This window comes from Anopheles stephensi, chromosome 2 (genome assembly GCF_013141755.1).
Source record: "Anopheles stephensi strain Indian chromosome 2, UCI_ANSTEP_V1.0, whole genome shotgun sequence".
NCBI lineage: Eukaryota > Metazoa > Arthropoda > Insecta > Diptera > Culicidae > Anopheles > Anopheles stephensi.
Genome location: NC_050202.1, coordinates 11,759,563 through 11,783,967, shown reverse-complemented (window position 1 = coordinate 11,783,967; position 24,405 = coordinate 11,759,563). Strand labels below are relative to the sequence as shown.

Sequence of the window (24,405 nt, the reverse complement as noted above, 5' to 3'; positions counted from 1 at the left end):
TGTAAAAAATAACAAAAATTTAAAATTTAATAGAAAAAGTCTGTAATTTAATAAATGTAATATAAAATATGTACAAGTTGATATAAATAGAGCAAATGATAAATAGTATGAAAAAAATGGCTAGAATTGGTAAAAAAGAGTAAATAAACAAAAATTAGATTAAGTGTGATGGTGTGATTTAATTTCCAAAATAAATACCACAACAGACGGACCAACAGATCCAGTGGGCGCTATCACGCTCGTTCGTTCTGGTGACCCCTTGCGTGCAGTTGCCCTCCCGACCAATCTTGGCCATCAGCAGCACTGTGGCCAACGGCATACCTACAAGCCGTCCCAGTGTGTGTGTTCCGAAGCGCATGATGATGTACCGCGCTGAGGGCAACCCGACCGACCGACTCGGTCCCATGCGTTACGCGAGCGCTCGCGAACGCAGTTATGTTTTGGTTCTCAACCCGTTCGGTTCGACGTAAAGTTCTTCGTGCGAGCTCCCGCGGCCCACCATACTGAAACGGTTTGAAAGCTTCCGTGCGTTTGGTGTTGCTGTAGCTGCTGTGCTGTGACTGTGAGAATCGCGAAGAATTTGTCCGTGTGTGCCTGTGTGTATATAAGTGGTGTAAGTGTGTGTGCGTTGATCATCATTTTTGGGCCCTTTGCCCAATTTTTCGTAGCGGTTCGGTTCCCTACGCTTTTCTCACTCGCTCCGCCGATAGTTCTCGCTGTAACTCGATCGTCGTTCCTCGAGGCGGGTTTTCAGAGTGAGATAGAGATCGGGCTTATTATTTTGTTTTGGTTTTCGGGGGATTTTTTTTAACAACTGACATACTTCCTAAAATTATAAGCGGTACACGATCGCAAATATTTTTTTAAATATAAAATTTAACGATCGAACACTGTTGGATACTTTCGAAACAATTTCAAATTTTCAAAAATTAAAATAAGTCGTTGTTTACAGCAAAAGTTTGCAAGATAGTACAAGGTGAAACAAAATCGTAGTCGAAAAAACAAGCGTTGATGCTGGGTTTCCCTTTTCCTTGGTGTGTCATGTGCGTTGTTCGTCGTCGGTCCTTCCACACGACTTGAACGACTTGGTGAAAGTGTGACAATTGTGTGTAATTGTTTTTTGTCCCTCTGTGTCATTTATTCTTTCTCAGCTGTTTCTTAAAAAGAAGTGTAGTAAACGGGCGGTTTTAGTTGCAGCGAAGGCCCCTATAAGAGCCAGTGTGAAGTTTACCGCGTGAAGTGAAGTGAACGGCAAATCTGAGCTGAGGTTACAGAGCTGTACGAGAGTTATCTGGATATTTTGGAGATTTTGGAGGACACAAGCAATCGAATATTCAGCCCACTGCTCAGGTACGTTTATCCTTAGAATAAGTTCAACTTAATCCGGGGGGAAAACCCCCCCGTTGGAATTGGAAAGAATTCATCGAGCTTGATTCACCAGATAGCTTGAACTTTGAGCTGGGATTTGCCTGGGGACTCAACACTCGTTATTAAACACCGATCGATTCTGCATTTATTGAAGCAAGCAAGCGACAACGAAAAAAAAATCCCACCACCCGAGCGAGTAGGAAGCGATTATAAATCATGCACGTAGCTGTAAAGTTGAACGACAATCCGACAGATCTCGGTTTTCCGCCGGTAGATTGAATTACAAATGCCATCTGCCACAATTCGACCAACCCCCATCTCCGAGCCTTGGCAGGGTTTCTCGGCATGGGTTTATCAAAAACTTTGTAGCAAAAAATTGAGTCTTCTAAGCTTTTACGGGAAGAGTTCAGTTCTGGTTGTTTACTCGGGTGATAGTAGTTTCGAGTCACTCCGGAGTCACTCACCGGTCAGTAGTTGCCGCATTTGAAAGTGTAATGTCTTCCGGCTTCAGTCCGGTGCCAGTGGTCAGCTGGTTACGGCAACCGTACCCTCCTAAGGTCAGTCAGTCGGCCGAGGGGAACGCTAGACAACGCGAGACACGGGTACTATCGCCCTATCACGCCATGTTGAACGTTTCCTGAGGTCCCGGTGGCGAAAACGGTTCCTCCGGCTACTAGCCGCTAGCTTCACTGCGCAATGGTTCAGTAACTTTGCAATAACTGCAACCCCTTTTTACCAACACTTGCATACAAACGCTTGGACGAGTCTAAGAATATGTTGGAGCGTCCAAATGGATTCTCTCCGAAACGTCATCGTCTCCGGCGGTGGACAGTTAGTCCATCGCTACCGGTACTGTGGTGTTGCTTGAAGCCGTCCGATCTACGCACGATGCCGTTAGCTTCAATTAGGTATGCGACCGATGGCGGCGGCAGGCCACTAAACAAGATGGCTCCTCGCCAGATCTCCCCCGTGCACCGTTGGCATCGTTTAGATCAACAAACCAGATCAACCAGAAGCAACTGAGCGGAGATGTGGTTGTACTTGACTTGCTCGTGGGGTGGATCGTTTCTCGCACAAGCTCCGGACACGGAGTATTCACCAGCGTTTGAAAACAACTCCACGTGCTCGGAGACGTTTGTGTGCGTTTGAGATTTTTTTTTTTTTAAATCAATTCCATCATTCACGAATCGTAGAGAGATCGTTTAAGTGTGCAAGGCCACGAAGAACCAAAACGGCCGCTTTCGCTACGGAGTGCGAGCGATCCCTTCACTAGACTTTGTCGACAAAGATGGTGCTTCATCAGAAGAGGTGGCTTCACTCGGCGTAAGGCTTCTTGAAGACTGTTGAAGCCTCGTTCTAGCCGGCCTTGGAATCATTCGGAATTGGGGCTTTGCTGTATTTGTTGTTGAAAACTAAAGGTTTTGCGGTCCCTTAACGCATACACGCCGAGTGATGGATGGAGAATGGTTCTACAAAGCTTGGAATCTCTTATAGGAAACCCCCAATCGCCCACTGTAAATCGCCATATTTGTCTCAGCCAAATGGCTGAGCTCGTTGGATGGATGGTTTACCTTCCACTGTCACGGTTTTATGCTTCCGACTTTGATTTGGCTCGACAATGACGTGTGTGTGTGTGTGTGAAGCCGATTGTGAAATCACAATTAAACTGCCCCGTGGGCCAAGGTTCCTCTGCCAAGGGGTTTTGCTGCAAATGATTGATACCACCGTGGTGTGGTTTTGCAGTTGGAGAAAATCTGACCAGAAACAATAGAACTCTGCGCTCTATGCTACTAGGGGTAAAGTAAGGTTGAGGTTGTGTCTGTGTTGGGAAAAAATAGAGAACAGAATTGACTGATCTTCACCCACATAAAGGTTGGATAAAGGCTTTTTGAAATTGAAATTAGCCATTGAAAAGCATTCTAACAGCCATATTGTGTTAGTGCCGATCGCTAAATTAGAATTTTTATTGGGTTTGAGCGCCTGCAAGTATGCAATATCAGTTGAGTTTGATTATCAATCAAGAGGAGAGCGTAATGATTAAATTACAGAGCTACTTGGATCTTGAAAAATTTGCAAATAAGTTCCTTAAGGTTTACCTAAAGAGATTGCATACTTGTAGGCGTTATAGTGGCGTAACGCTCTTCACTTTGGCTGGAATATTTAGACTTTTGCACAAGCTTTAGAGTGTTCAAAGTAAAACCATACAAATCTGTCACCGATTTTTTCTCCACTGCAGAATCAAACATCTCATTAAGGCCAGCCTTGTGGCGCTTAAAGCCTCCACAAGTGCCTAAACCACCATCTCAACCGCAACCGACCTGTAATTGTTTTGTCTTACAACTCTTGCAAGTCTTGCAAGGCAAAAAAATGCAACCAATATTGTTTCCTGCCAGCAGTCATTTGTTTTTGTAATAATCATTCTTCTACGAAGCTAGTGTGGTTAATGGTTGCAATCCGGCCACACACCACTGATTGTTGAGCGGGAGGGTTCACCGACTGCATCAAGAAAATCCACTTCCAGACCCCGATTGGCATTAAATCCAAATGGTAGATGAAGTGGATTTCTCTTTTTTTCGCTGTTGTTCGTACCACAGCACCGAAGGAAAAGCGTGTTACAACGATGAGCGTGCTCATGTCATTGGACTTAATTTCGGTGCATTTTGCACCATCCGCAGTAAGCGTCGATGGTAGTGGTAGCTCCAGAAACCCGGAGATTGACAAACCCTGCCATTTCCTGCCCGAATAGACTAAACTCGCCGAGATTGTGTCATCAGGTGGCTGGTCACGCGATCTAATTCGATGGTAGATCAGAATCATAATTCATTACAACTCGGGGCGGATGTACAGCGCAATTAATAAATCGAGCAGTTTCGTGATGCATTCTTGCGATGCGTGCTGCTTGTTTTGTCCGGTCAAGTAAGTTGAGCAAGTTTGGTAGCCATTTTTCAGGAAGGTTCTGTAGCCTGAGTGGTTGCCACAGACGTTCTCTGTGGTACGAATCAGAGCGTGAAGGTGTTATTGTTGGATGTTACGCACGTGATATGCAGCTCTGTCTAGTTGCAATCAATCTACCAGCCGCGTGTTGTCCGAGTTCTTTCCCTTTCCATTTATCTTCTTTCCCGCCGATTGAAGAGGGTGGTTCTTCACCATTTCAAACGCAACGTGAAACATGGAAGGAAGACATTTGTTATGCATGTTTCGTTGCATTGTAAATTGCATGTTTGGCGGACTTGCACCGCTGAAATCGCACTTGAAATAGTGCGATGAGGCCATGAGGCGAAATGATGTGCTTGCTGTAAGTAGTTCAAGGTTTAAAATGAACGCATGATCGGTAGAGCAATAGAGTTGCTTATTTGAATTTAATTTTGAGGATTCTGAATTCTAGATGCTCTCTTGTTACTTCTTTTATAAAAATTTAAAATATCCTCTAAAGACTTTTTTTTGGGAACTCGCTCATGACTCACGGCTCCTTCACCGTTATGGCCTGTCACGACCTACTTCAGCTGCAAAAGCGACAGTAGCTTTGTTGAAATGATGCACCTTTCCTGCAGTATGATGAACTCATTTGCAACCATATGGTGAAGACGTAGAAAATGGAAGTAAGAAAACAAAACAAACCATGTCTACTGAGATCTTCCTCATCAACGGGAAGCTTACTGCTCGCTGTTGAAGCACCGAAAACCCACCCGAACGAACGAATGCCACCAAAACAGGTTTGGTATCGCTCACCGAAGCCAGCGTCTTGCATCGTTGAAGTATTTTGATGTAAAGATGAGGTTAAAAAGGAAACTCCAAAAACAAAACAAAAAACAGCATGAGAATGGAAGCTTTAATTGAGCTAAGATGCGGTACGCTCAACCTTGTAAGTCAAGCAGCTTTTTTCTGCTTCTTCTGTAAGGTTAATTAGAGCGTTATGTGTCTTATAATGAAAACAAAAAAATGGAAGTACGTCAAACAAGACCAAGAAAATGTTTGTTTTTGCGTGTAAAATGAGTAACTTAATGATTTTATCATGCAATTGGACGAAGTGAGGGGTTTGTTTGTTTTTTGGACTTACTAATTCTTTTATTTGTCTTGAGCTGCGTACACAGAACAAAAAATTAGCCCCCTTGAGTAGGTGTGGCATGATGCAACATGACGTTTTATTTTTTTTTTTTGCGGTTCTTACTAAATGTGGCATTAAAAGATTCATTTAAAAAGTTCAAAATGAATCGTTTAGTGTATATAAATGATGCAGAAGTGGGACAGCAAAGCCATATTCATGGAGTAACACATGTACCAAACCAAACATAATCCAGCTGTGGATTATGGTGCTGTGGTATAGTATTCTGCTTAAGACACCGAGAACCGTGGTTCGAATCTGGGATTAACACACCTCTAGCACTCCAAAGGGGTGATATTCCCTTAAAAATTGCGCCTGCTAGATTCAAAACGACAGGTAGAACGAAGAATACTACCTCCCCATCATATCACAGCAGGCTGAAAATAAGCAGGGGCGTGATGAAGTGATGAACGTCGAATCGAATCTCGTCGTTCAAAGTCGTCCTCCCTGCTGAGCGCGAATAGCTTTGCACACACTCAATTTTTATCGATTGCGGCCGAGTCTGGAAAAGTACGATCGTCTCTAGGTTATGAATAAGGAAACCTTTAACCTGACTTCCTATAAAGAAGCTCTGTTGGACACCAAGAAAAACCCTTGGGTTACTGGAATGTTTTTTGTAGACAGAAGAAAGTTAACCAAGGTACCAGTCCACAGATCAAGACATCATTTGGCGAGACGACCGCGGGACGGTGAGGTTCTTGGCGGATATTGAAACTGCAACCAAAGCAACAGACGTTAGTCTCATGCTTCGAAAATTTAGAATAAAAAACCAGCCCAAGAACTCATGATGTTGCAGTGCCCAAAACACAAGATCTCTGACTCTTGCCTCCATTTTTCTTAAAAGATCAGGCCATTGGAGCAGTCTCTGCATAAGCCTCTCTGCCACACGGTAAAGTCGTTGCCAGAGCCACCGCAATTGTCAGCATATCTGGAAACAGCGGATGCCCTTCTCCACATTCCAAGGTTACCGGTGAAGTTACCGTAAATTCCAAGTAGTTGCAAAACAGACCATGACTTCCCAGCACAAAACCCAGTTTGTTGTGTCACCTTGAGACAAAAATGTTGAAACCAGCTCACTCCCAATATCGAAGAAGTGTTTGCACCTGTGCACCCACCTAATCTAGCTGATACGCCGCCAACAAAGCAAATAAAAGCTCCAACCTCAACCCCAAACCATGGGTCGTATTGCTTTCCGGAAGGTGTTCCAGTACTGCACCATGCCACGAAGAAAGTAAACGTACTTCTCCGATCGGCACTGCCATCCGATACCCTTCCCGGGGCAACTTGAGAGTGTATTGTTTGGTGTTTGTTCCGTTAGACACGGCGGACTAGCTGCGCCACCGGTTCACTGTGTTTGCTGATCAGTTAACTTCAATTAAAGCCTAACCTGTGGCGCGTGGTAAGGTCGCTTAGCGGCATCGGTGCACCCTGTTCCGCAATCGGCGAGTGATCACGCCCCCCCGCGTTTGGCTGCAACGAGTGCGCGTGTTCGGTGGCCTTTCTGTTCCAACCCGGCGGAAGAACAAGTGGTGCACGTGCACGCCTGCGTATGCGCTAATGCGTGCAGTACGCTAGCAGTGCGTAAAGATCAATAATTAAATGGACATCCGTGTTCGCGACCCACAGCAAAACACAACGGCAGAAACACAAGGATCAATTTGTGTGCTGTAACTCACTGAGGCACTCTCAGTGCAAATTCCGTCCCGCGTATTTAAGCTGACATATCCAATTAAAGGCACTGCACTTCAGAACGAGAGAGAGAGAGAGAGCGAGAGAGAGAGTGAGAGAGCGGTTAGGGTCAGAAGGTACACAGATTAAACGTGTCAACCCGGGTATCCCAGAAGTTGTTGGTGGTTCCGGCACTGATGATGATTATGGGATGGTGGAGTTTGTAATTTGCCATTACGATCTTATCGAAAGGCAACCTCCGCGGACATTTGTTCTAGTTCTAGGATAGTGGTAGGGATCTCAATCAATCGGCTCGCCTAATCGGAGGTTTCTTTCTTTGCCGGCGCACGTGCTTATCCTGAGAATGGTGCTTATTAAGGGATTCTGGTTGTTTTTTTTTCCTGATCAACGCAGAGGAGGTTTATGAGCAAACCGGCTTGGCGAATGCTTAACTGGGACAAGTGTGATACTACGACTCGACGAAGTTAGAACTCCCGGCTTCCAGTGTTCAAAGTCCAGCACTCTCGCAAGCGTTGGTCTAGATCGATAGTTTTGCAAAAACATTCTCACGTGTGCGGTAATGCTGCGTGGTTTACACTTGGAGCTGATAAGCAAGCCCGAGTTCTGGCCGGCATCCCACGACCGCGTGCAAGGGTGTTAGAAATTCTAGAACACTCTCGCTTCAACGCCTCGCCTGCGGCTTGATAATGGCAATCGGAAATGAGCATGGGATGCATAGGACTGTAGACCGCCTATCAGCAATGCATTGAGTTGTTTGATGGTGCAAAATTCTAAAGAACTGCCGAGGCGTGAATCATTTGGTGGACTCAAATTCTAAGCAACAGTCACTCAGGCACTGCGTCAGATGTTTACCTTTGCCCTTATCATTTTACACGCTCACGTTTTGCTTAGCATGAGGTGAGTTCCTAAAACAGTGCCAGCAAGATGAGGAAACCGAAGACAGGCAGCCGTCATTTCAATCAAAGCACCCATTGCTTTGTCAAACAGCTCGTAGCGACGGACGGTCGATCGAACGAAACCTTGCCCCTGTTGTTACTGGGGGGCTGGCTACGCTTGCAAACTTGGCCCTGGCAATCAACGTGCGAGGTCTGCACAATAGCTCAAGATCCGGCTACATGCGTGTGAAGGAGAGAGTGCGTCTCTCCACGCTCTAGACGCCGAGTGAGGTGCCACGCGGTCAGGTCAAACGTCGCATTCTAATCGAAAACACGCACCCGACCGCCTTCGTGTGTGCTGTAATACTAGTTTGCATTAAGTAGGACGTCCAGGAACGTCTGGTGAACAAGTGGAATTCTAATCTTCTTTGTGCTATAAAGCACCAAGACCGTTTTGTTGGATAGTTGTGGCGTCTTATCAGTGTCTAACTGCAAGTGGGTGATTGGATTGGTTCTTGTGATACTCCAGAAGGCTTAAGCCGGTTTCTGCCCATCCATGATCGAACTGCTGCTGCCCGCTGATATCAAGTAGAGGGTTAAAGTCCAACAGGCCTAACAACAGGAGACTGTGAAGTGCATTCTCACACCCAGGAAATAAGCTGCCAAGTGACTAGAGCGCTATGAAGTAAATCCTCCTAAAATGTGACAGCAAACCGATCGACACTTCAAAGCAGTGAGGCAGTATAGCTGAGAGATGTAAATGAGCAGCCTTTATGGCTTATCGCTTATGACCAACGGAAGTGAGTGAATCGAATCGGCAACGTCAACACTTGGCTGCCTCAACTTTGACCCCATTCCAGCCGGGAGACCAGCTCGGTTCGTATGTATAATTAATTTAATAATTTTTAGCACTTGAGCTGAACAGTGGGGAACCTCACGGTGGACAGACACAGCCTGTTGTATATTTGTTTCCTGTTGGTTGTTCAGCTCTTGGCTAGTTTTATGATACCCAATAAACAATTCGCAGTATGTAAGCTGAGGTTTCGACTCCAGTTTTGCAACCTCGAGCTGGGTGCGCTTTAGGCACAATGAATAAGAGCGTTTGTTTGGCTGTGGGGTATAAAGTTTGGCCAAATTAAACCCCCAGTTTTTGTGCTTGAGGTTGCGTGCGTTTTTTTATGCGAAAATCTTGCAAAAATGAATAGCTAATTTTGAGGGTGTTACGATGGCCTTCAACATTGAGGTTGGTGAATGGGTTTGTGCCTTTGTGTAAAGGTTTGCAGTACGTTTTTGGAGTAAAAGGTTATGAATTTAGATTATATTTATCCGCTAAATATTTGTTTTGTGAACTAAAGTATCGCATTAATGATTCATTAAGATTAACTCCACTTGAAAAAATATTTGCACACTAGCTAAGGACAAAACAAGGATAGGAGTTGCATACCTTTAGGCGCAACAAACCCCATGAAGACTCTAGCACAGGCAGGTAGAGTTCTTGGATGAAAAACAACTTACGATAAAAGTCCTTCTTAGTACTCTAAGATACGCTTGGATGGATATCAACCTTCCCATTATTTCTGAGTTAAATTAAATCGCCTTCGAGACGTAAACAAATCTCTGTAACGCTTCGAAGCGTTACTTAGTACATTATAACCCTTTTAGTAGATCATCAAGTTCCTCTACCGAACCGACGAGAGTTCGGAAATTCCACTTGGCAGTGTGTGTTGGCAAACTTAAACAGATCTTATCCACCGTTCGATCGTTCGGAAACAATTCCTTCCTCCGCGATTTGGTCCGCGTTCATCATCGATTGACCTTCGATCGATCGCTCGTACGCCATACCTTCCGCTCATAACGTCACGTTCAATTAACGTTTGAAGAAGGAAAAAAAGGGGCTCCAGCGACTCGGTGTCAACAAGTGTCCGTCCTGCGCCGCGCTCCATCTGTCACCTCGATCATGCAAAGCACCGGTCGGCCGATCGGAAAGCGGCAAACTAATTGAACAATCCGATTCAATTATAAATGGCCAATAAAATGCTAATCGAATCCATACCAGCGCTTTGTCTCCGGCATTCCGGGCATCGTAAATCGGTGACAATTAGTCACCGTGGGTGATCGTGGACGTCATCGTGGGACAGGCGACCGTGTCTACTGTCGTCTCGCTCGGGACTTGCTCAGCCCTTTACAATGTGACACGGTACTGTACCGTGTACTAAATGCTAGTATCAACCGAAGCAAAAATGCTTGGGGTGTGAGTTGTTTACAGCGCATCGGCAAAAAGGGCACAGTCGGACGGTGGAATTGGGTCGCAGCGCTTGGTTGCGATAAGTGCGTCCCAGTGCGACACTTTGGCTGTCAATATCTTAGTGATGGACGGGACGAGTTTGATAGTGTACATAGTATGAGCGAAGGAACTACAGGCTTCTGTGGCTTCTGGACTTGGTTGGTTAGTACAGTGCTAATCAGTGGTGCATTTGGTCAGTGTGTGCCTTTGTGATTAGCTACTATCAGCTGCAAATGATGCTTTGTGCGAAGTTGTTGGACTTCAAGGATATAATAATACTGTACCATCCTAGGCGGTAACTAAGCGAAACTTGTATTTTTGTACTAAAATTGTACTAGAAATTAAACACCATCTAGTTGTACTAATGTGTATTTAGTAGAACGTAGGACACAGTACGTAATTAAAACAAATTTCAACGACTAACATTCGCTCGACCGGGGCCGGTACTAGCATGAATAATCTAGGCACCGCCGTTTGACCCACTTACCGGTACTTAGAACGTGATCACTCACGTTTCGCCCATGGATAATACACTATCCCGAGGAATGACTTAATCGGGGCTAGCGCACTGGACATTAGCGATAAATAGCATCCTTTGCCGAACGCCGTATGATTAGTACACGTGTGTCCCGGCCATCATCTTTCCCCATCATCGTGCGACAAGCTGTTCATTACGGGACGGGATCCCGGGATCGTACGTAATCGATGGCAGGTGCTGATAGTACCCTTTCGTGTAGAGATAGCTGGCTCTGTTGTTGTTGTTTTTCCTGGTTTCTGCTCGGTCCTCGATCAATTCTAGAGCTATTGGTACGTGCCTTTGTCGTGGTGTATCACCATCGTCATCGGTTCGGTTCGGAGAGCTTTATCACGTTCGAGCGATGTTGCGAACCGTCTGGAGGAGAATATGCACGATCGTCACGATCGTCACATTTACCGAAGAGGTGCAATGTCGATAACGCTACTGTTTAATAGCGTTCAGCTGATTAAGTATTTTTTTCCCAACATAAACGTTTAGACAATATGATTAGATCTTCCCTTTGGCCTTCCACTCCGATCCTGACAGCCAGCGCTTACAGGTAATGAACCTTCGCAAATATTTCCTCAGTTATTCATTAATCAATAAGAGCCATTAGGAGAATGTCGCGGTGCCCGCAGGGTATGCTACGGTCGTAAAAGTCAAGTTGAGTGTACGCAACCTTGAACCAGCATTCTGCACATGTGGTGCCGCGATGGTTAAATGCATCGGGCCAGTTAATGCTACCACGCGATGCGAGTGTCACCAGCGGTACAGCGCGCCCTGGCGTCGAACTGCTTCTGCAGTAATGCTGCAGCATTAAATGGCAAAACATTCTACCACTGAATCAGCTGCATTCGGCAGCCCACACCAACCGGTTTGACCGAGACGCGTTTCGGATGCATTCGGCCGGTGGCCGTCCCGTATGTTCTGCAGCCGTTTGCAATCAGTGTTGCAATCATAAGCGTGGTAGGTGGGCTGGTAGGCGTTACTCGTCATCTTCCACCAAACCTCGCAGTTGGACTTTCGGTTTTTCGATGGTCGATGTGGAAAATTAGAACACCAGTGCCAGCGCTGGAAAAGTGTTTGCCCGACCTTGGACGAGCACAAGACAGCTGGCAAGTTTTTTTTTTGTTTCGGCGAAGGAAAACATTAGGCACAACTTGTTTTTGGTTTGTAAATGGTTTTCGATTGGGAGCATTTCACGTATTGGGAACGGGTTATTCTTACTGGTTCGGAATGTCTGCAGGACCGGCACGGTTGTATCGGAGTGATGCAATGTACAGTGCCCGGGGACCACCACTCGGCAGATTGCAAGCACGGTGGTGAATAATGTTTTTCATTTAATCATAAATCGTGCTCAATGGCTGTGATTACGCTGTCTCGCTGGAAATGAAACCGTATGTTGTAACGGTGGATGTGCAAGTGGACGCTTTTTAGTTCCAACAGATGGCGCTGTTTGTTTAAGTGTTTATTTTTCTCATAAACCCCCGAACAGTTCTATGAAAATAGCTTGGTAATCAAAATAGTGGAAACAAAAATTAAGATAGCTGTTCGATCTAGAAATTTTTAAATCATTTTCCGAATCAAATTTAAATTTTTAATTAAAAAAAAAATTGATCATTTTTGCTACATGTTTTGGCAAATGAATATCGAAGCATATATTTGCGCGCATTTAGTAAATTAAATGGCTCGCGCATTTGGCTAAAAATTTACGTTATTAGTAAGGCATACATTAAGGGGCCCGGAGGAGAAAGCAACAAAAAGGCGCCGATCTTCATACCGGAAGATCAGGGTTCAAATCCCATCCAGACCGCTCCCTCGTAGTGAGGACTGACTATCCAACTACGTGATATAATATTAAGTCTAGTAACCCAGAAATGCTAGGAATGACCTTAAGGGGTTGCTAGGCCCAAGAGGAAGAAGACTTTTCTTAGTATCAATCTTCAGTGCGCTAATTAGATCAAATAGATGGCGCTGCTGTTTTAAGTAAATTTTTCTTATTTGATAGATGGTGAATGGATTCTACTAAATTGATTTTTCTATTCATATAGAACGGCTATATTGCTAAATATTAGTTAAATCATGTATAAAAAATTGCCGATTTTTTTAAATAAAGTACAATCAATTGGGCAGAACATTTTATTTGAAAGTTTACTATTATATCATACCATAAAACTGTCACTTATCTGATTCTGCGTCGAACAATGTTCCATCTACTATTATTATTCAATTTTTGTTCATTTTTCTACATTTCTAGAACACGCTTTAATTATACCGAATCAATAATAGTTAAAAAATGTTAATTTACTATTACGACCGGTGTAATGCGCTGGCAGTCTTAGTTCCTATAATTAATGGACCGCTAAAGAGCATGTGATGACAAGAAAATTACACCCTTGGTTATTGTTTTTCTTTACACTGATTCTTTAGCACTACTGGCTTAGGTTCCGATTTGTAAAGAAATGCTTATTACATATACCACATTCTTTAGAACTTCTACTAAGTATGCATTGGAGGAGGAATTGTGTCGCACCATGTTTTTTCAGTACTAAGCCATCCGGTTAGTGTTTACCGATTAAAGAAATAAACCTCAAACCCCCCAGTCAGATTGATCTGTAGCATGTAACTTCCGTTTTCTTCTCACGCCGGCCGGGCAATCGGATAAAATCTTCCCACCACGTCCATTGATGTATGATGGACATTGGCTGTGTCTTATTGTGTCTGACGCCTTCCGACACATCGGATGCACTGCCCCTGCAACGATGTCTGATCGATGTAGTTCTCGGGCCGCCTGCCGTCAGTGTCGCCTCGCCTGGGTGTGCATAAATAAGCGCTTAATTTGCATTCACTTCTGGCGAGAGACTGCCCGTAGCTGCAACTGAAGTTTATGAACTTTATGTTGACACATACACACACACGGCACTCGTCGGTCGGACGATTTACATTGCGGTGGAGCATTGTTTAAACATGTCACTACGGACAACAGGAGTTTTGGTCGCCACCACTTTTGAGGCCACCGTATTGACGACAGCTTCATTGTTGATCTTTGCCCGTTCGATCGATGCAGAATCGTGCATCGTTGCCGAGAAGCACCCCATCGACACTCCTTTTGCTGAGGCTGTGCGAATTCGCAAAAATCGTGATCGACGTAAGCGAATGCGACTGCAGTGACGTTTCGTGGGGGTTTCGTGGGGTTCGATGAAGTATCCTTGAAGTTCTGAAACGTTGCGAGAGGCCGGTAAGCACCCGGGCACCCTTTCACTATCTGTTACTTCTGGGAAGTGTGTCGTATGTGAAACTTCTGGAATTTCTCCCGCCGCGCTGGTTATTCCACCGTAAATTACCCGTGTGATCTTATTATTATCACGATTGTTCCAATGTTTTGATTTTCCAATGATTTGAAATTCAAGATGCTAGCTTGTTCGGGCCAACTGAAATCCGATCATCTGAAATCATCAGCAAAATAGGATGTTTTCGGTTGGAAATCGCACCCAGTCCTTTAAAATCTTGGGAATTCCCCAACCTCATGACATTTAAGAATGATAGTCAAAATCCAGGCGTCCAGAATGTGTGTGTTTTTTTTGTTGCCGTCCAATCATTATTCTCTTCTCCAAGCTTTTTGAATTCTTTTCCCCTCCAACGTAAAACCGTGACTAAAAATATCCACAACGAAAATTAATGATCATCCTTGTCTCATTTTGTTGCCTATTTGCACAATTCGCTACAGTGATTCAAAAGCACTTATCATCACACAAAAAAAAACCGAAACAAGACAACAACAAACAGTGGAGAAGTGGGAATGGAACATCATAAAAAACAGACCATCGTTTCGCACTAGGATCAAACCGAACATTTTAATCGTTCGACCTGTTGCCGCTGGTTTCGGTCAAGATCAAGGTCTACGATCAACGCCTCTATCCATTCTGCATCGTACGTTCCACCTTTCGCTCTCGTCCAGCTAAACCGGTTACCAGGGGTTGGGAAGTTTTTTTTTGCTGGACATTACTGGCTTACCTATGGATGTCGACAGAAATGGCATCAGCGAAACCGAATCGATGCGATATATTTTATTTGGTGAATTTATTTCTCTTTCATGGAGCTGATGCAGTCCGAGATTCTGAAAGAACACTTTTTAAAGATTCTAGAAGCTTGGGTTTGGTTTTCTAATTTTCTTTTTCCTTCTTGTGTATATTTTTTTTGCAGCGAAAGAGTTCCATAAACCAAAACCGGACATGGATTGAAGAAATTCTCCCAACGGAAGACGACTTTATTCTAGAAGACTATTCGGCTGGGAGTAGTTCTTGACGTCCACTCTGCCTTTTTACTGAACCAAGTATCGAGAACCAATCACAACTACCGGCCTAACATTCCCTGGCCTGGAGAGTGTGCCGGACACACACACACCTTCGAAGTGGAAAGGAAGTAGCAAAGCAACCGAAAGGACACTGTACCAAAAGTGCTCTCGAGAACCCACCAACCCTGGCTGCAAGATGAAAGACGTCGAGTTCCAAGACATCGAGTATGCGGTCAACGTACGCAAAAGTTTCCGTAAGTATTGCCGTAACGCTTCTGCACTTTGTCTCAATGTCCGGGATGCACTTGCGTCAATGGGCATGACCAGGGTTCGGTGATTGCGTACCGATCGGGACGCACGCAGGAAGCAGCACCGTGCAGTGCGCGCAGCAGCAGCACCAGGAAGACTGTGCTTGGCGCTGGTGTTGCCGCCCGAGGTTAACCAGTTGTGTGCCGGCTGAACCGATGGACTGTAATTTTAAATGAATTATTTTTGCCCCCCCCCCCTCCCCTTTTCCTTGCCGGTTCGGATTTTTGCTCTAGGGATCATGGCGGTGGTGTTGACCAATCGTGGGTGCGTACAAGAACAGAACGGAGATTCCAATGGCAATTCAATAATTACTAGAGCGTTTTCTTATTGATTTTATATTTAAGTTTTTGTTTTTGAAAATTTGTTTTAATTAGATTATTGCTCTTAAAAGCTCTAAGTACACAATGCTTACTTAGCTACTCGCTACTAAAGCTATTTTTATAGCACTTTATATCAGCTTTTATAGCGCAATCCAGACAATAGCTAATTTTATCCTCATTAAACTGTCACCTGATTCCATTCGAAAAACATCACCCAACGATGATTTTGACACATTGCCTTCCGGCCACTACGGTCATGCGTGTTTCCCTTCTCCCCTCAGCTGTCACACGACAGCTGACCGGTGTCCACAATGGTGCTTGCCTGAAGGTCAGACACTGACAAGCAACAACAACAAAAAAAGGCATCACAAAAATTCCTATCGCAATGCAAAGAAGATTAACCTTTTGAATCGCCACAACCTAACAACCTCCTTCATCTGGAAGCCTACAAAATCCGACATCTACCGACCATGACCGAGATAGCAGGTGATAAATTGTGGCCGCACCGGTCCATCTTTGGTTTCGTTTTCGCAACGCGCTATCATCAAGCGATCATAATTTGGTTTTGCTTAGTTTCATAATCGTTGTTTTGTTTTTAAATGCTAATAAATATTATTGCTTCTGCTTATGTTTTACAGTGAGTGAAAGCCACAAACGGAACATCCTGAAGGGTGTTAGCGGTGTCTTCCGGCATGGACAATTAACAGCAATTATGGGCCCGTCCGGGGCGGGCAAAAGTAGTCTGCTGAACGCAATCTCCGGCTATCGGTAAGTAAGGCTTGCCTTGCGGGCGTTATTTATTCAATTAAGTTGGTAAGACGGACATAGTACACGCAATAGCATTGAATGTGCTTCATAACGAAGCCCCAACTTGGAAGTGGGGCTATGGACTTTTGCTCTCCTTGGGATCAGCTTCAAAAAAAGCTTTGAGCCTTTGAACCCCTTCACACACTTCTTAACAGCTTCTTAGAATACGATCTACGTCTTTGCTTATTCATTCACCTTTGAAGAAGTTTTCCAGCTAAAAAAGCACAACAAAGCGTTATTAAAGTGCTTTTTATGCAGATGATGCATAAGGTGGAAATTAATTCAACCCCCAGACGCTGGTAGAAATGTTTCACGGGAATTAGCGCTCGTTTAATGGTTCTTAACGGCGGGCACGTATGTCGTCTCGAAACAATCGCACATTTGCGTCTAATGGCACTCAAGGCACACGTTTTCGTTAGAGCATTTGACATGAGGCACTTGGCATTGCGCTTGCTCAAACTTTGACACCGTACACTGGTGATCATTGTAGTCACCATGAATTGCTCTCGCTTGCTTTTTGTTACGGCACGACGTTCTTTGCTGCTTTTATGGCAAGATTTAAGCAGACGAACTATACATATTAGATTGAATTCTAAATTTCAAACTCGTTTTGGGAAAAAAAATCCTTAACTCAACTTGTTTCTTGCTTGACTTTACTTGACAACCTCCGATGAAGTTTTGAATATTTTATTAAAGTCTTTTTAAGTTTAAATCTTACTCTACCACGCCTCAAAATGACTGATTAGGGCTGGGTTGTTCGGTATCATTTTTATCACATTGACCAGCACATGCATGAAAAACCTTATTCCTTTTTCTCTCGCGAACGATGCTAAGAGTACCTGTCGAAGATCTCTTTATAATTACTAAAACTTCAATTTTTTTTAGTAGATTCAATCTCGACTTACGTCAACAGTTTAGCAAAATCCTCCTTTAAAAAAGTATAAATCTAGTTCTCAATGTGATTTTATTAGCTTCTTTTTTCTCCACTTCTTTTTTTGGTGGGATCATTGGCCCACCCAGACTTTGCTGAAAACCGGTTACGCATGGGGTGGCCTTCGCCGCCGTAGCATAGTTCATCATTGGTGATAGTCTAGCAACAACTGCACGCCGGCCAAGAATGCCAAGCAGGCAAAGACCCACCCCGTCCCCTCTTTAAAATGGCATTTTGTGCAGAATAAATATTTACATAATGTTGTTTGCATAGCGGGCATCTGCTATTTTGGAACAGCGCCATCTGTTGGAAAACGGTTTTAGTACAACATACTGAGATTTAGCATAATCGATTTTGAATAAAGAAAATCGTATCTCATCAGTAAATAAACAGTAATTAAATTATGTTTCACTGCAATTATCACCGCGTAAACCAATTATCGTCAATCGCTGTAGCTGCAGCATCTTCTATAATTAATTCACCCTGCCGATTTTTGTCTAGATCGCCTAGTGCTAGTACGAACGTATGCCAAAGCGCTCAAAAGCAGGCCATTGACCGACTCGCGTGCGCAAGATCGCCCCAGAAGTAAAGTGCAACATCACCACCACCGTGCTGCTACGGGGCACATCACCCGACCACCCTTATGAAATCTCGCCTACCGCACTCATCCATACGCATGTTCTCGAACCTCCCCGAGCTATGTTGCACATTACCCGCCAATTATTCGCGCCGGATCAATAAAGGATCGTGTCGGCCGATGACCAACGGAACCACCCCCTGCATGCACGTGCATAAATATTAAGTAATTTATGTTGACAACACACCCCTTGCTCGAGGGCAAACCTCAGCGCTCAGGAGACTGAAGACATAATCAATAAACCCACACCCTGCCTGCCTGCCTGCCTGGGGTTGGCAATTAACGATCATTGTGTGTTTTGCACTTGATCGTTTATGAGACGCGAATTAACGGTGGGCCATTGTTCAAATTTGACTTTGGCTGCCGTTAGCAGCGAGCTGTCAATGGTTCGCCGCGATCGTTTACGCCGGTTTTCACTATGCGAGTCATTTTTATTGCTTTGTCACCCATAACTCCTCGGGGAGTTGCACACGTGCGTTGCAGTTTCCCTTTTTCTGTGACTTTCGATTTCACTATAACCTCAGCAAAGGTACGGTAACGGTCGGTTGACACATTGGGCATTATTGTTTAATGATACGTTCGCGCATTGGGGCCCGGCGACCTGGGCCGGCGACGTGCACATGATCAATGCGATCGCCACGCCGACCTTGCCGACGCAAGTGCGAAACCATTTTTTTCCCCCGCTCGCTGTGGGTTCCCTTCTGTGTGTTATTTCAATCATTGCAAATAATGACACGGCTACGGTGTGTGCATGATTTGATGAGCCACACACCGGGTCTGCATGTGTCATTTGATGAACGAAAGAAAAAAAAAAAGATGAAAACGGCACAGTTCGAGTCGGCTTAGGAGATGGGCAGCGAGACGGAACCGGAGCAGTTTGTCATTAGCGCAATTTACAATCGGCTCGGGTTGTGTGTAAGGGCTGTGGGTTGGCCGTCGGGTTGCAGGCATCGAACGAAACCTGCCTGATGATGGTGGCTAGACATTTACATCTTTTTTACGCCGGGGCAGGAATAACTAATGGTACGCCATTTGTCATTTTGGGGTTGGGTTGGGATGGGATCTATCATCTGTACGCTTTATGCACTCGCGCTAATTGTGTCCCTCGGTTCGCTTGGGTTGGAATTGATTATAATGTGATTTGGTGTAGGTTGATATGTCGAGCAGTTGGTGGATTATTTTGAGCTCAATTCTGATAATATTTTGGAGATAAATAATGAAGGCTGTTATGGGGCATGCTTCGTAAGCTAGAGCTTGTAATTGCTTTAAATTGGGTCAATGAGTGATGGCGATCGCCAGGTCTAGTTTGGAATAGAATTCATAGCATAACATTCCTCTGATGGATTAAGCTTCCAGCTATAAATGCCTTTTGCTAGTATTTAAGTGTAGCCCAAACGGTTTTAACCAAATGCAATAAGTGATTGCATAAATTCAGGGGTTGCAACTTCCATCGTATAAATAATAATAGTTTGTTCTACACAAGATTCGTTCTTTGGAGGCTTTATAGCGCCCAGTTCCGGATACAAACCCAAAAGCAAATGCAGGTCCACTTTTAAGACTTGAAACATTTCTTGAACAAAAATAATAAAATCAGTTAAAAAATTCAGTTTACAATCTTATATAATTAAAAAATCATTATTTTTAAATGGTTGCATACTTTCAGACGTTTAAATTGCATCAAACCCTATAAAAAACAGCCCTCTAAACTAAAAAACTAAAATAAAAATTTTCATTCATTTACTATAATTAAATGAAGCTTCATGAGATAGATTATCTCTTGTGAGTTTTTATGCAAGCTGCATTGAAATAAAATCGAAATTAATAGTATAAATTTAGGCGCCAATCTTTATACCAGCAGGATCGGAGTTCAAATCCCATCCGGACCGCTCCCCCGTAGTGACTACAGAGTATATAACTACGCGGTATCATTAAATCTATTAAGCCAGCAATGACAGGCATGATCTAAACGTTCATTAAGCCAAACAAGGAGAAGAAGTATAAATTTAGGCGTTATAAAGTCCTTTTTTTGAAATTCAATATTTAACCAAATGAAAAGTAAGAGGGTGAAAACTTATTTCTCATCAAAGTTATTTAAACACCGTTCAAACTGTTCTTGTAACCTTTAATAATCATTGCAATAATTAGATAACAGCATGTTGACCTCATTCAAACAAGTGACACGGTGTCCCATTGCAATAGCAACTGACCTACAGAGCCGATGTCCAAAAAAAAAAATCGAAAGAATTCCCTTTTCTTCACCTTCACCCAACTTTATAGCACACGTTCTGTCTTGCGTACAGCTACAAAGTGACTGAATGTGTAATTAATTAAACCATTGCGCTGATTAAAGCAATTAAGTAGGTTAAAGAATCGATTGTCCACACGGTGCCGTATCTGTGCCATTTTCCACCACAAGCAAACATTATCCGGAAGGGCACCTGTCGTGTTTGCTTTCACTTATTTCAGTCTTACCGGTCTGTCTCGTTCACGTCCATCTTCCTTCCTCTACAGGAAATCAGGCGTCCAGGGTACGGTACACCTGAACAAGAAGGCATCCTGCTACATCACACAGGAAGACCATCACCAACCGATGCTGACGGTGGAGGAGTTGATGGCGATCGCGTGCAAGCTAAAAATCAAAGACCAATCCGACTGTCAGGAAACGATCACCGAGGTACTGTCCAGCCTGAACCTGAACCATCGGCGCAATGTAACGGCGGAACGGTTGAGCGGTGGCGAACGGAAGCGACTGTCGATCGCACTGGAGATGGTTGCCAATCCGTCCATCTTCTTCCTGGACGAACCGACCAGCGGTTTGGACGAGGTGACGGCGGCGAACTGTGTGCGATTGCTTCGTGATCTGGCCCGTCAGGATCGGACCGTGGTTTGCACGATCCATCAGCCTTCGGCCAGCATTTTCGCGCTGTTCGACCACATATACGTGATTGCCCGCGGGCAGTGCGTGTACCAGGGTAATCCGAAAGCGCTCGTTCCCTTCCTTTCCCACCTGAACATCGAATGTCCGCGGCATTACAATCCAGCTGACTTTAGTAAGTAGCGGGAGAGAGAATGTGATGAGTGCGTTCGATTAACAAATGTTGTCCTATTCCCTTTCAGTTATTGAAATCTGTGATAGTGACACCCAGGAACTGATTCCGACGCTTGCCAACGCGATGCAGAACGGAAAGTCGATCTGCTCCGAGCAGCAGCTAACCGGCGCGATTACAGCCGGCAGTTCCGGACCCACCTCGATCTCTTCCGACCACGAACCCTCCTCACTCGAGCCGGTCAGCGAGTTTGTGCTGAAGCCGACCGTTACCTCGATGATACTGGATCGGCAAGGTCCGCACGTTAGTACGCTGGTGCAGAAGATGAAACAGATTACGCGCTTCTTTCACAACCGCCATGCCGTGTCGGGGTTTGTACAGTTTTGGGTGCTGTTTCGGTTGATGTGGACGAAGATTATACGCAACCGGACGGTGCTGTGGATTCAGCTGATACATCACATAGCGTGTGGAATATTTATCGGTAAGAAAGCAATCAAATTTTGGTGTTTACAATGATAATTGCATAAATTTAGGCGTAATTTTCAAAAAGGCTGAAAGTACGCCTCAAAGTATGCAATTTGTAAAACACCTTTCCATCTTCTGATTTTTTTCTGAGGTTTTTTATTCATCAAAAAAGGTTTAAAAACCTTCTAAATTGTTCAATTTGCAGTTCAAAATTTAATTTTTATAATTTTAGTGATATTTTCCTCTATTTTTTATATGATGGTCTGAATTGAAAAGTTAAACAAAAAATGCTTCATTTCTAGGACTTATATTTTTGAACGCTGCCAACGACGGTGCACGTATGTTTGATCACCTGAAGTTCTGTCTCGGCGTGTGCTTCTTCTTCTGCTACACTCAAGTGATGGTACCAATTTTAAGCTGTAAGTATTAGTCCCTTTTATCACCAGTAACCCATTTTTAATGACATTTCGACGTTCAATCTAGATCCTCGAGAGGTAAAGCTGGTGAAAAAGGAATGCTTCAACCGCTGGTACGGTCTCTTCCCTTACTATCTTGCCCTGACGCTATCCCGACTGCCCGTACAGCTTCTGCTCAACATTGTGTTCACCCTGCTCGTGTACTGGCTGTCCGGTTTGCCGCCAGAGTTCTTCCGGTACTGTTTGTTCGCACTCGTCGGTATCATCGTTTCGCTGTGTGCGGAAGGATTCGGTCTCATGATTGGTGCCACCTTTAATGTGATGGTAAGTGGCATCTAGACGCAGCTGGATGTATTAGAACTCAAATTGACGAGTGCATTTCTTTCCTTTTAGAATGGTTCCGCCATCGGTCCGCTAACGATTGCACCCTTCCTGGGGTTGGCCATCTACGGGTTCGATTTTGCACCACAGATTCCCGTCCTTATGCAGTGGCTGATGCGTGTGTCCTTCATCCGTGGCGGTGTGGTGTCCGTTGTGTTGGTCGTGTTCGGTTACAATCGGGCCCGGCTCGAGTGTAACGAGATGTACTGCCACTTTGATGATCCGAAGGTGCTCCTTCATTACGTGCGCATCGACAACACGACGCTGCTGTTCGAGCTAAGCATTCTGATCTCGATGACGCTGTTCTACCGGTTGGTGTGCTATCTGAGCTTGCGGAGACGGTTCTACAAGTAGAGAAAAGAGCAGGGTGCAAACCCCCTTCTGATAGCAAACACAAATATCATGTGATCCTGTCGATGCGACCTGTTCTCTTGCATCGAGAGTCTTTCGTTTTCGTTTTTATAGTGTAGCAAAGCGTGTCCTCGTGAAAAGTTGGGTTTTTTTTTTATTTTGCAAATCTTTATTTCTCCAACCGAGCCTATCGAACACTGACAATAACGCCTACCAAGACTTGATATGCAGTTCCATGTGGGGGTAGTGATAAGCGAGTTTTTGACATAGATTTTAAACACCAAACCCGCTAGGGAAGGGCTTTTACAAGACGAATCCAAAGTACTAATGACAGGCTAGGGTCTCTCTCTCAAACGTACACACACATACTCTCTCTTTGGATAGGTGACGTTCTGAGTTGCCAGTAGGTTGGGTTTTGGGGAGGGAATGTTTTTAAAAATGCCAGCAAAACAGTGAATAGCTATACCACAAACCAGTACGGAGCGTAATAACATTCCCATTAGCTGACTAGAAGGAGTAATGGCGAATGTTTTGTTTTATTTTTTATGTTAAACACTAGAGAGGAAGGAAGCAGTACGGTTTCAGATAGGCTTAAGCTGTGTAATTATGCAGCAGACTTACGATTACGAATTAACGTTAAGCTGTTTGTGGATGGAAAGGATAAAATCAGACAAACAAACACAAAAAAAAGAACGCAATGAGTGATGATACTTTTACAAGGCAAAACGGAACTGCAAATTAAACTGTACTTACAAAAAAAAACAAACCTGTGCAACACAAATAAATGATTGATTGGTCACTTTTTCGACTGTTTGGAGATGAGCATTTTTTTCTCTTCACCGGAGTAGCAGTTTGATATGAGATAAGGTTAACTTTTTTTATATATAAAAAAGGAACTTTTCGTAGGGTTTAAAGTTTTATTTTTATACAAGAGATAATAAAATGTTCCATTTTTAATTTGAAATTTGAAAACGGTCGTTTCAACGGTTTCAAACGAAACAATTTCAGTGAAACTTTTCGCATACAGCTGTAATGAAATTTTTCACACGAAAAACGCTTGCGCTTAAAATGACAGTTATCAATTGACCGAAAAGAAGGGAAAATGTGTAAAAATAGAACTCAAGTGGCATTTGCATTGAATTAGTTGATATTTGAAAAAAAAAAAAATATCTTTTTCCACTTTAAATTCAAAACAAAAAAGAAATTTATTTTTTGAATGGCATTTAAGGGACCAAATTATCTTGAACAACATATATTCAACAGCACCTCCGGACTCCGGACATTTTTTTAAATCAAATGAAACTGAAGAGAAAATGATTAAAAACACAATTCTATTCAAAACTAGTGTTTGCCCTTTTCAAACGATATAGTTTGCATTCTTTTCATTCTTTTCAACAAACAAAAGCGTGCACTCATTAGCTGTGACAATTCAATGTGACTCTGCTCACAGGTTCGCTCTCCCCGAAGCCCTACACACGATCACTGCTTGCTTACATATTTTAAGTTGAAACCATAAAAAATGGACCCTAGCTGAGAGTGATCTGGGTGCAGAATGTAAGCAATTTATTTGCCGTTAATTGTCCACCGAACCGCGGGCCTGTATGACGGCATG

General features: G+C 43.9%; 1 protein-coding gene across 6 annotated transcripts; it reads left to right on the top strand.

Annotated features, from left to right (window-relative positions):
* Positions 1 to 420: 420 nt before the first annotated feature.
* On the top strand, positions 421 to 23,610 carry LOC118504010 (ATP-binding cassette sub-family G member 4). 6 transcript variants are annotated; one of them, XM_036037966.1, is made up of 9 exons: positions 421 to 613; positions 1,152 to 1,350; positions 15,039 to 15,383; positions 16,397 to 16,526; positions 20,645 to 21,183; positions 21,251 to 21,661; positions 21,948 to 22,064; positions 22,129 to 22,385; positions 22,455 to 23,610. In XM_036037966.1, exons 3-9 carry the CDS (start codon positions 15,326 to 15,328, stop codon positions 22,794 to 22,796), a joined length of 1,854 nt encoding a protein of 617 aa, XP_035893859.1. In that variant the 5' UTR covers positions 421 to 613; positions 1,152 to 1,350; positions 15,039 to 15,325; the 3' UTR covers positions 22,797 to 23,610. The 6 variants fall into 6 exon arrangements, with proteins under 6 accessions (XP_035893859.1, XP_035893862.1, XP_035893860.1 ...); XM_036037967.1 differs by having other exon boundaries at positions 424 to 562; XM_036037968.1 differs by lacking the exon at positions 421 to 613 and adding an exon at positions 629 to 755.
* The last annotated feature ends 795 nt before the right edge of the window (positions 23,611 to 24,405 follow it).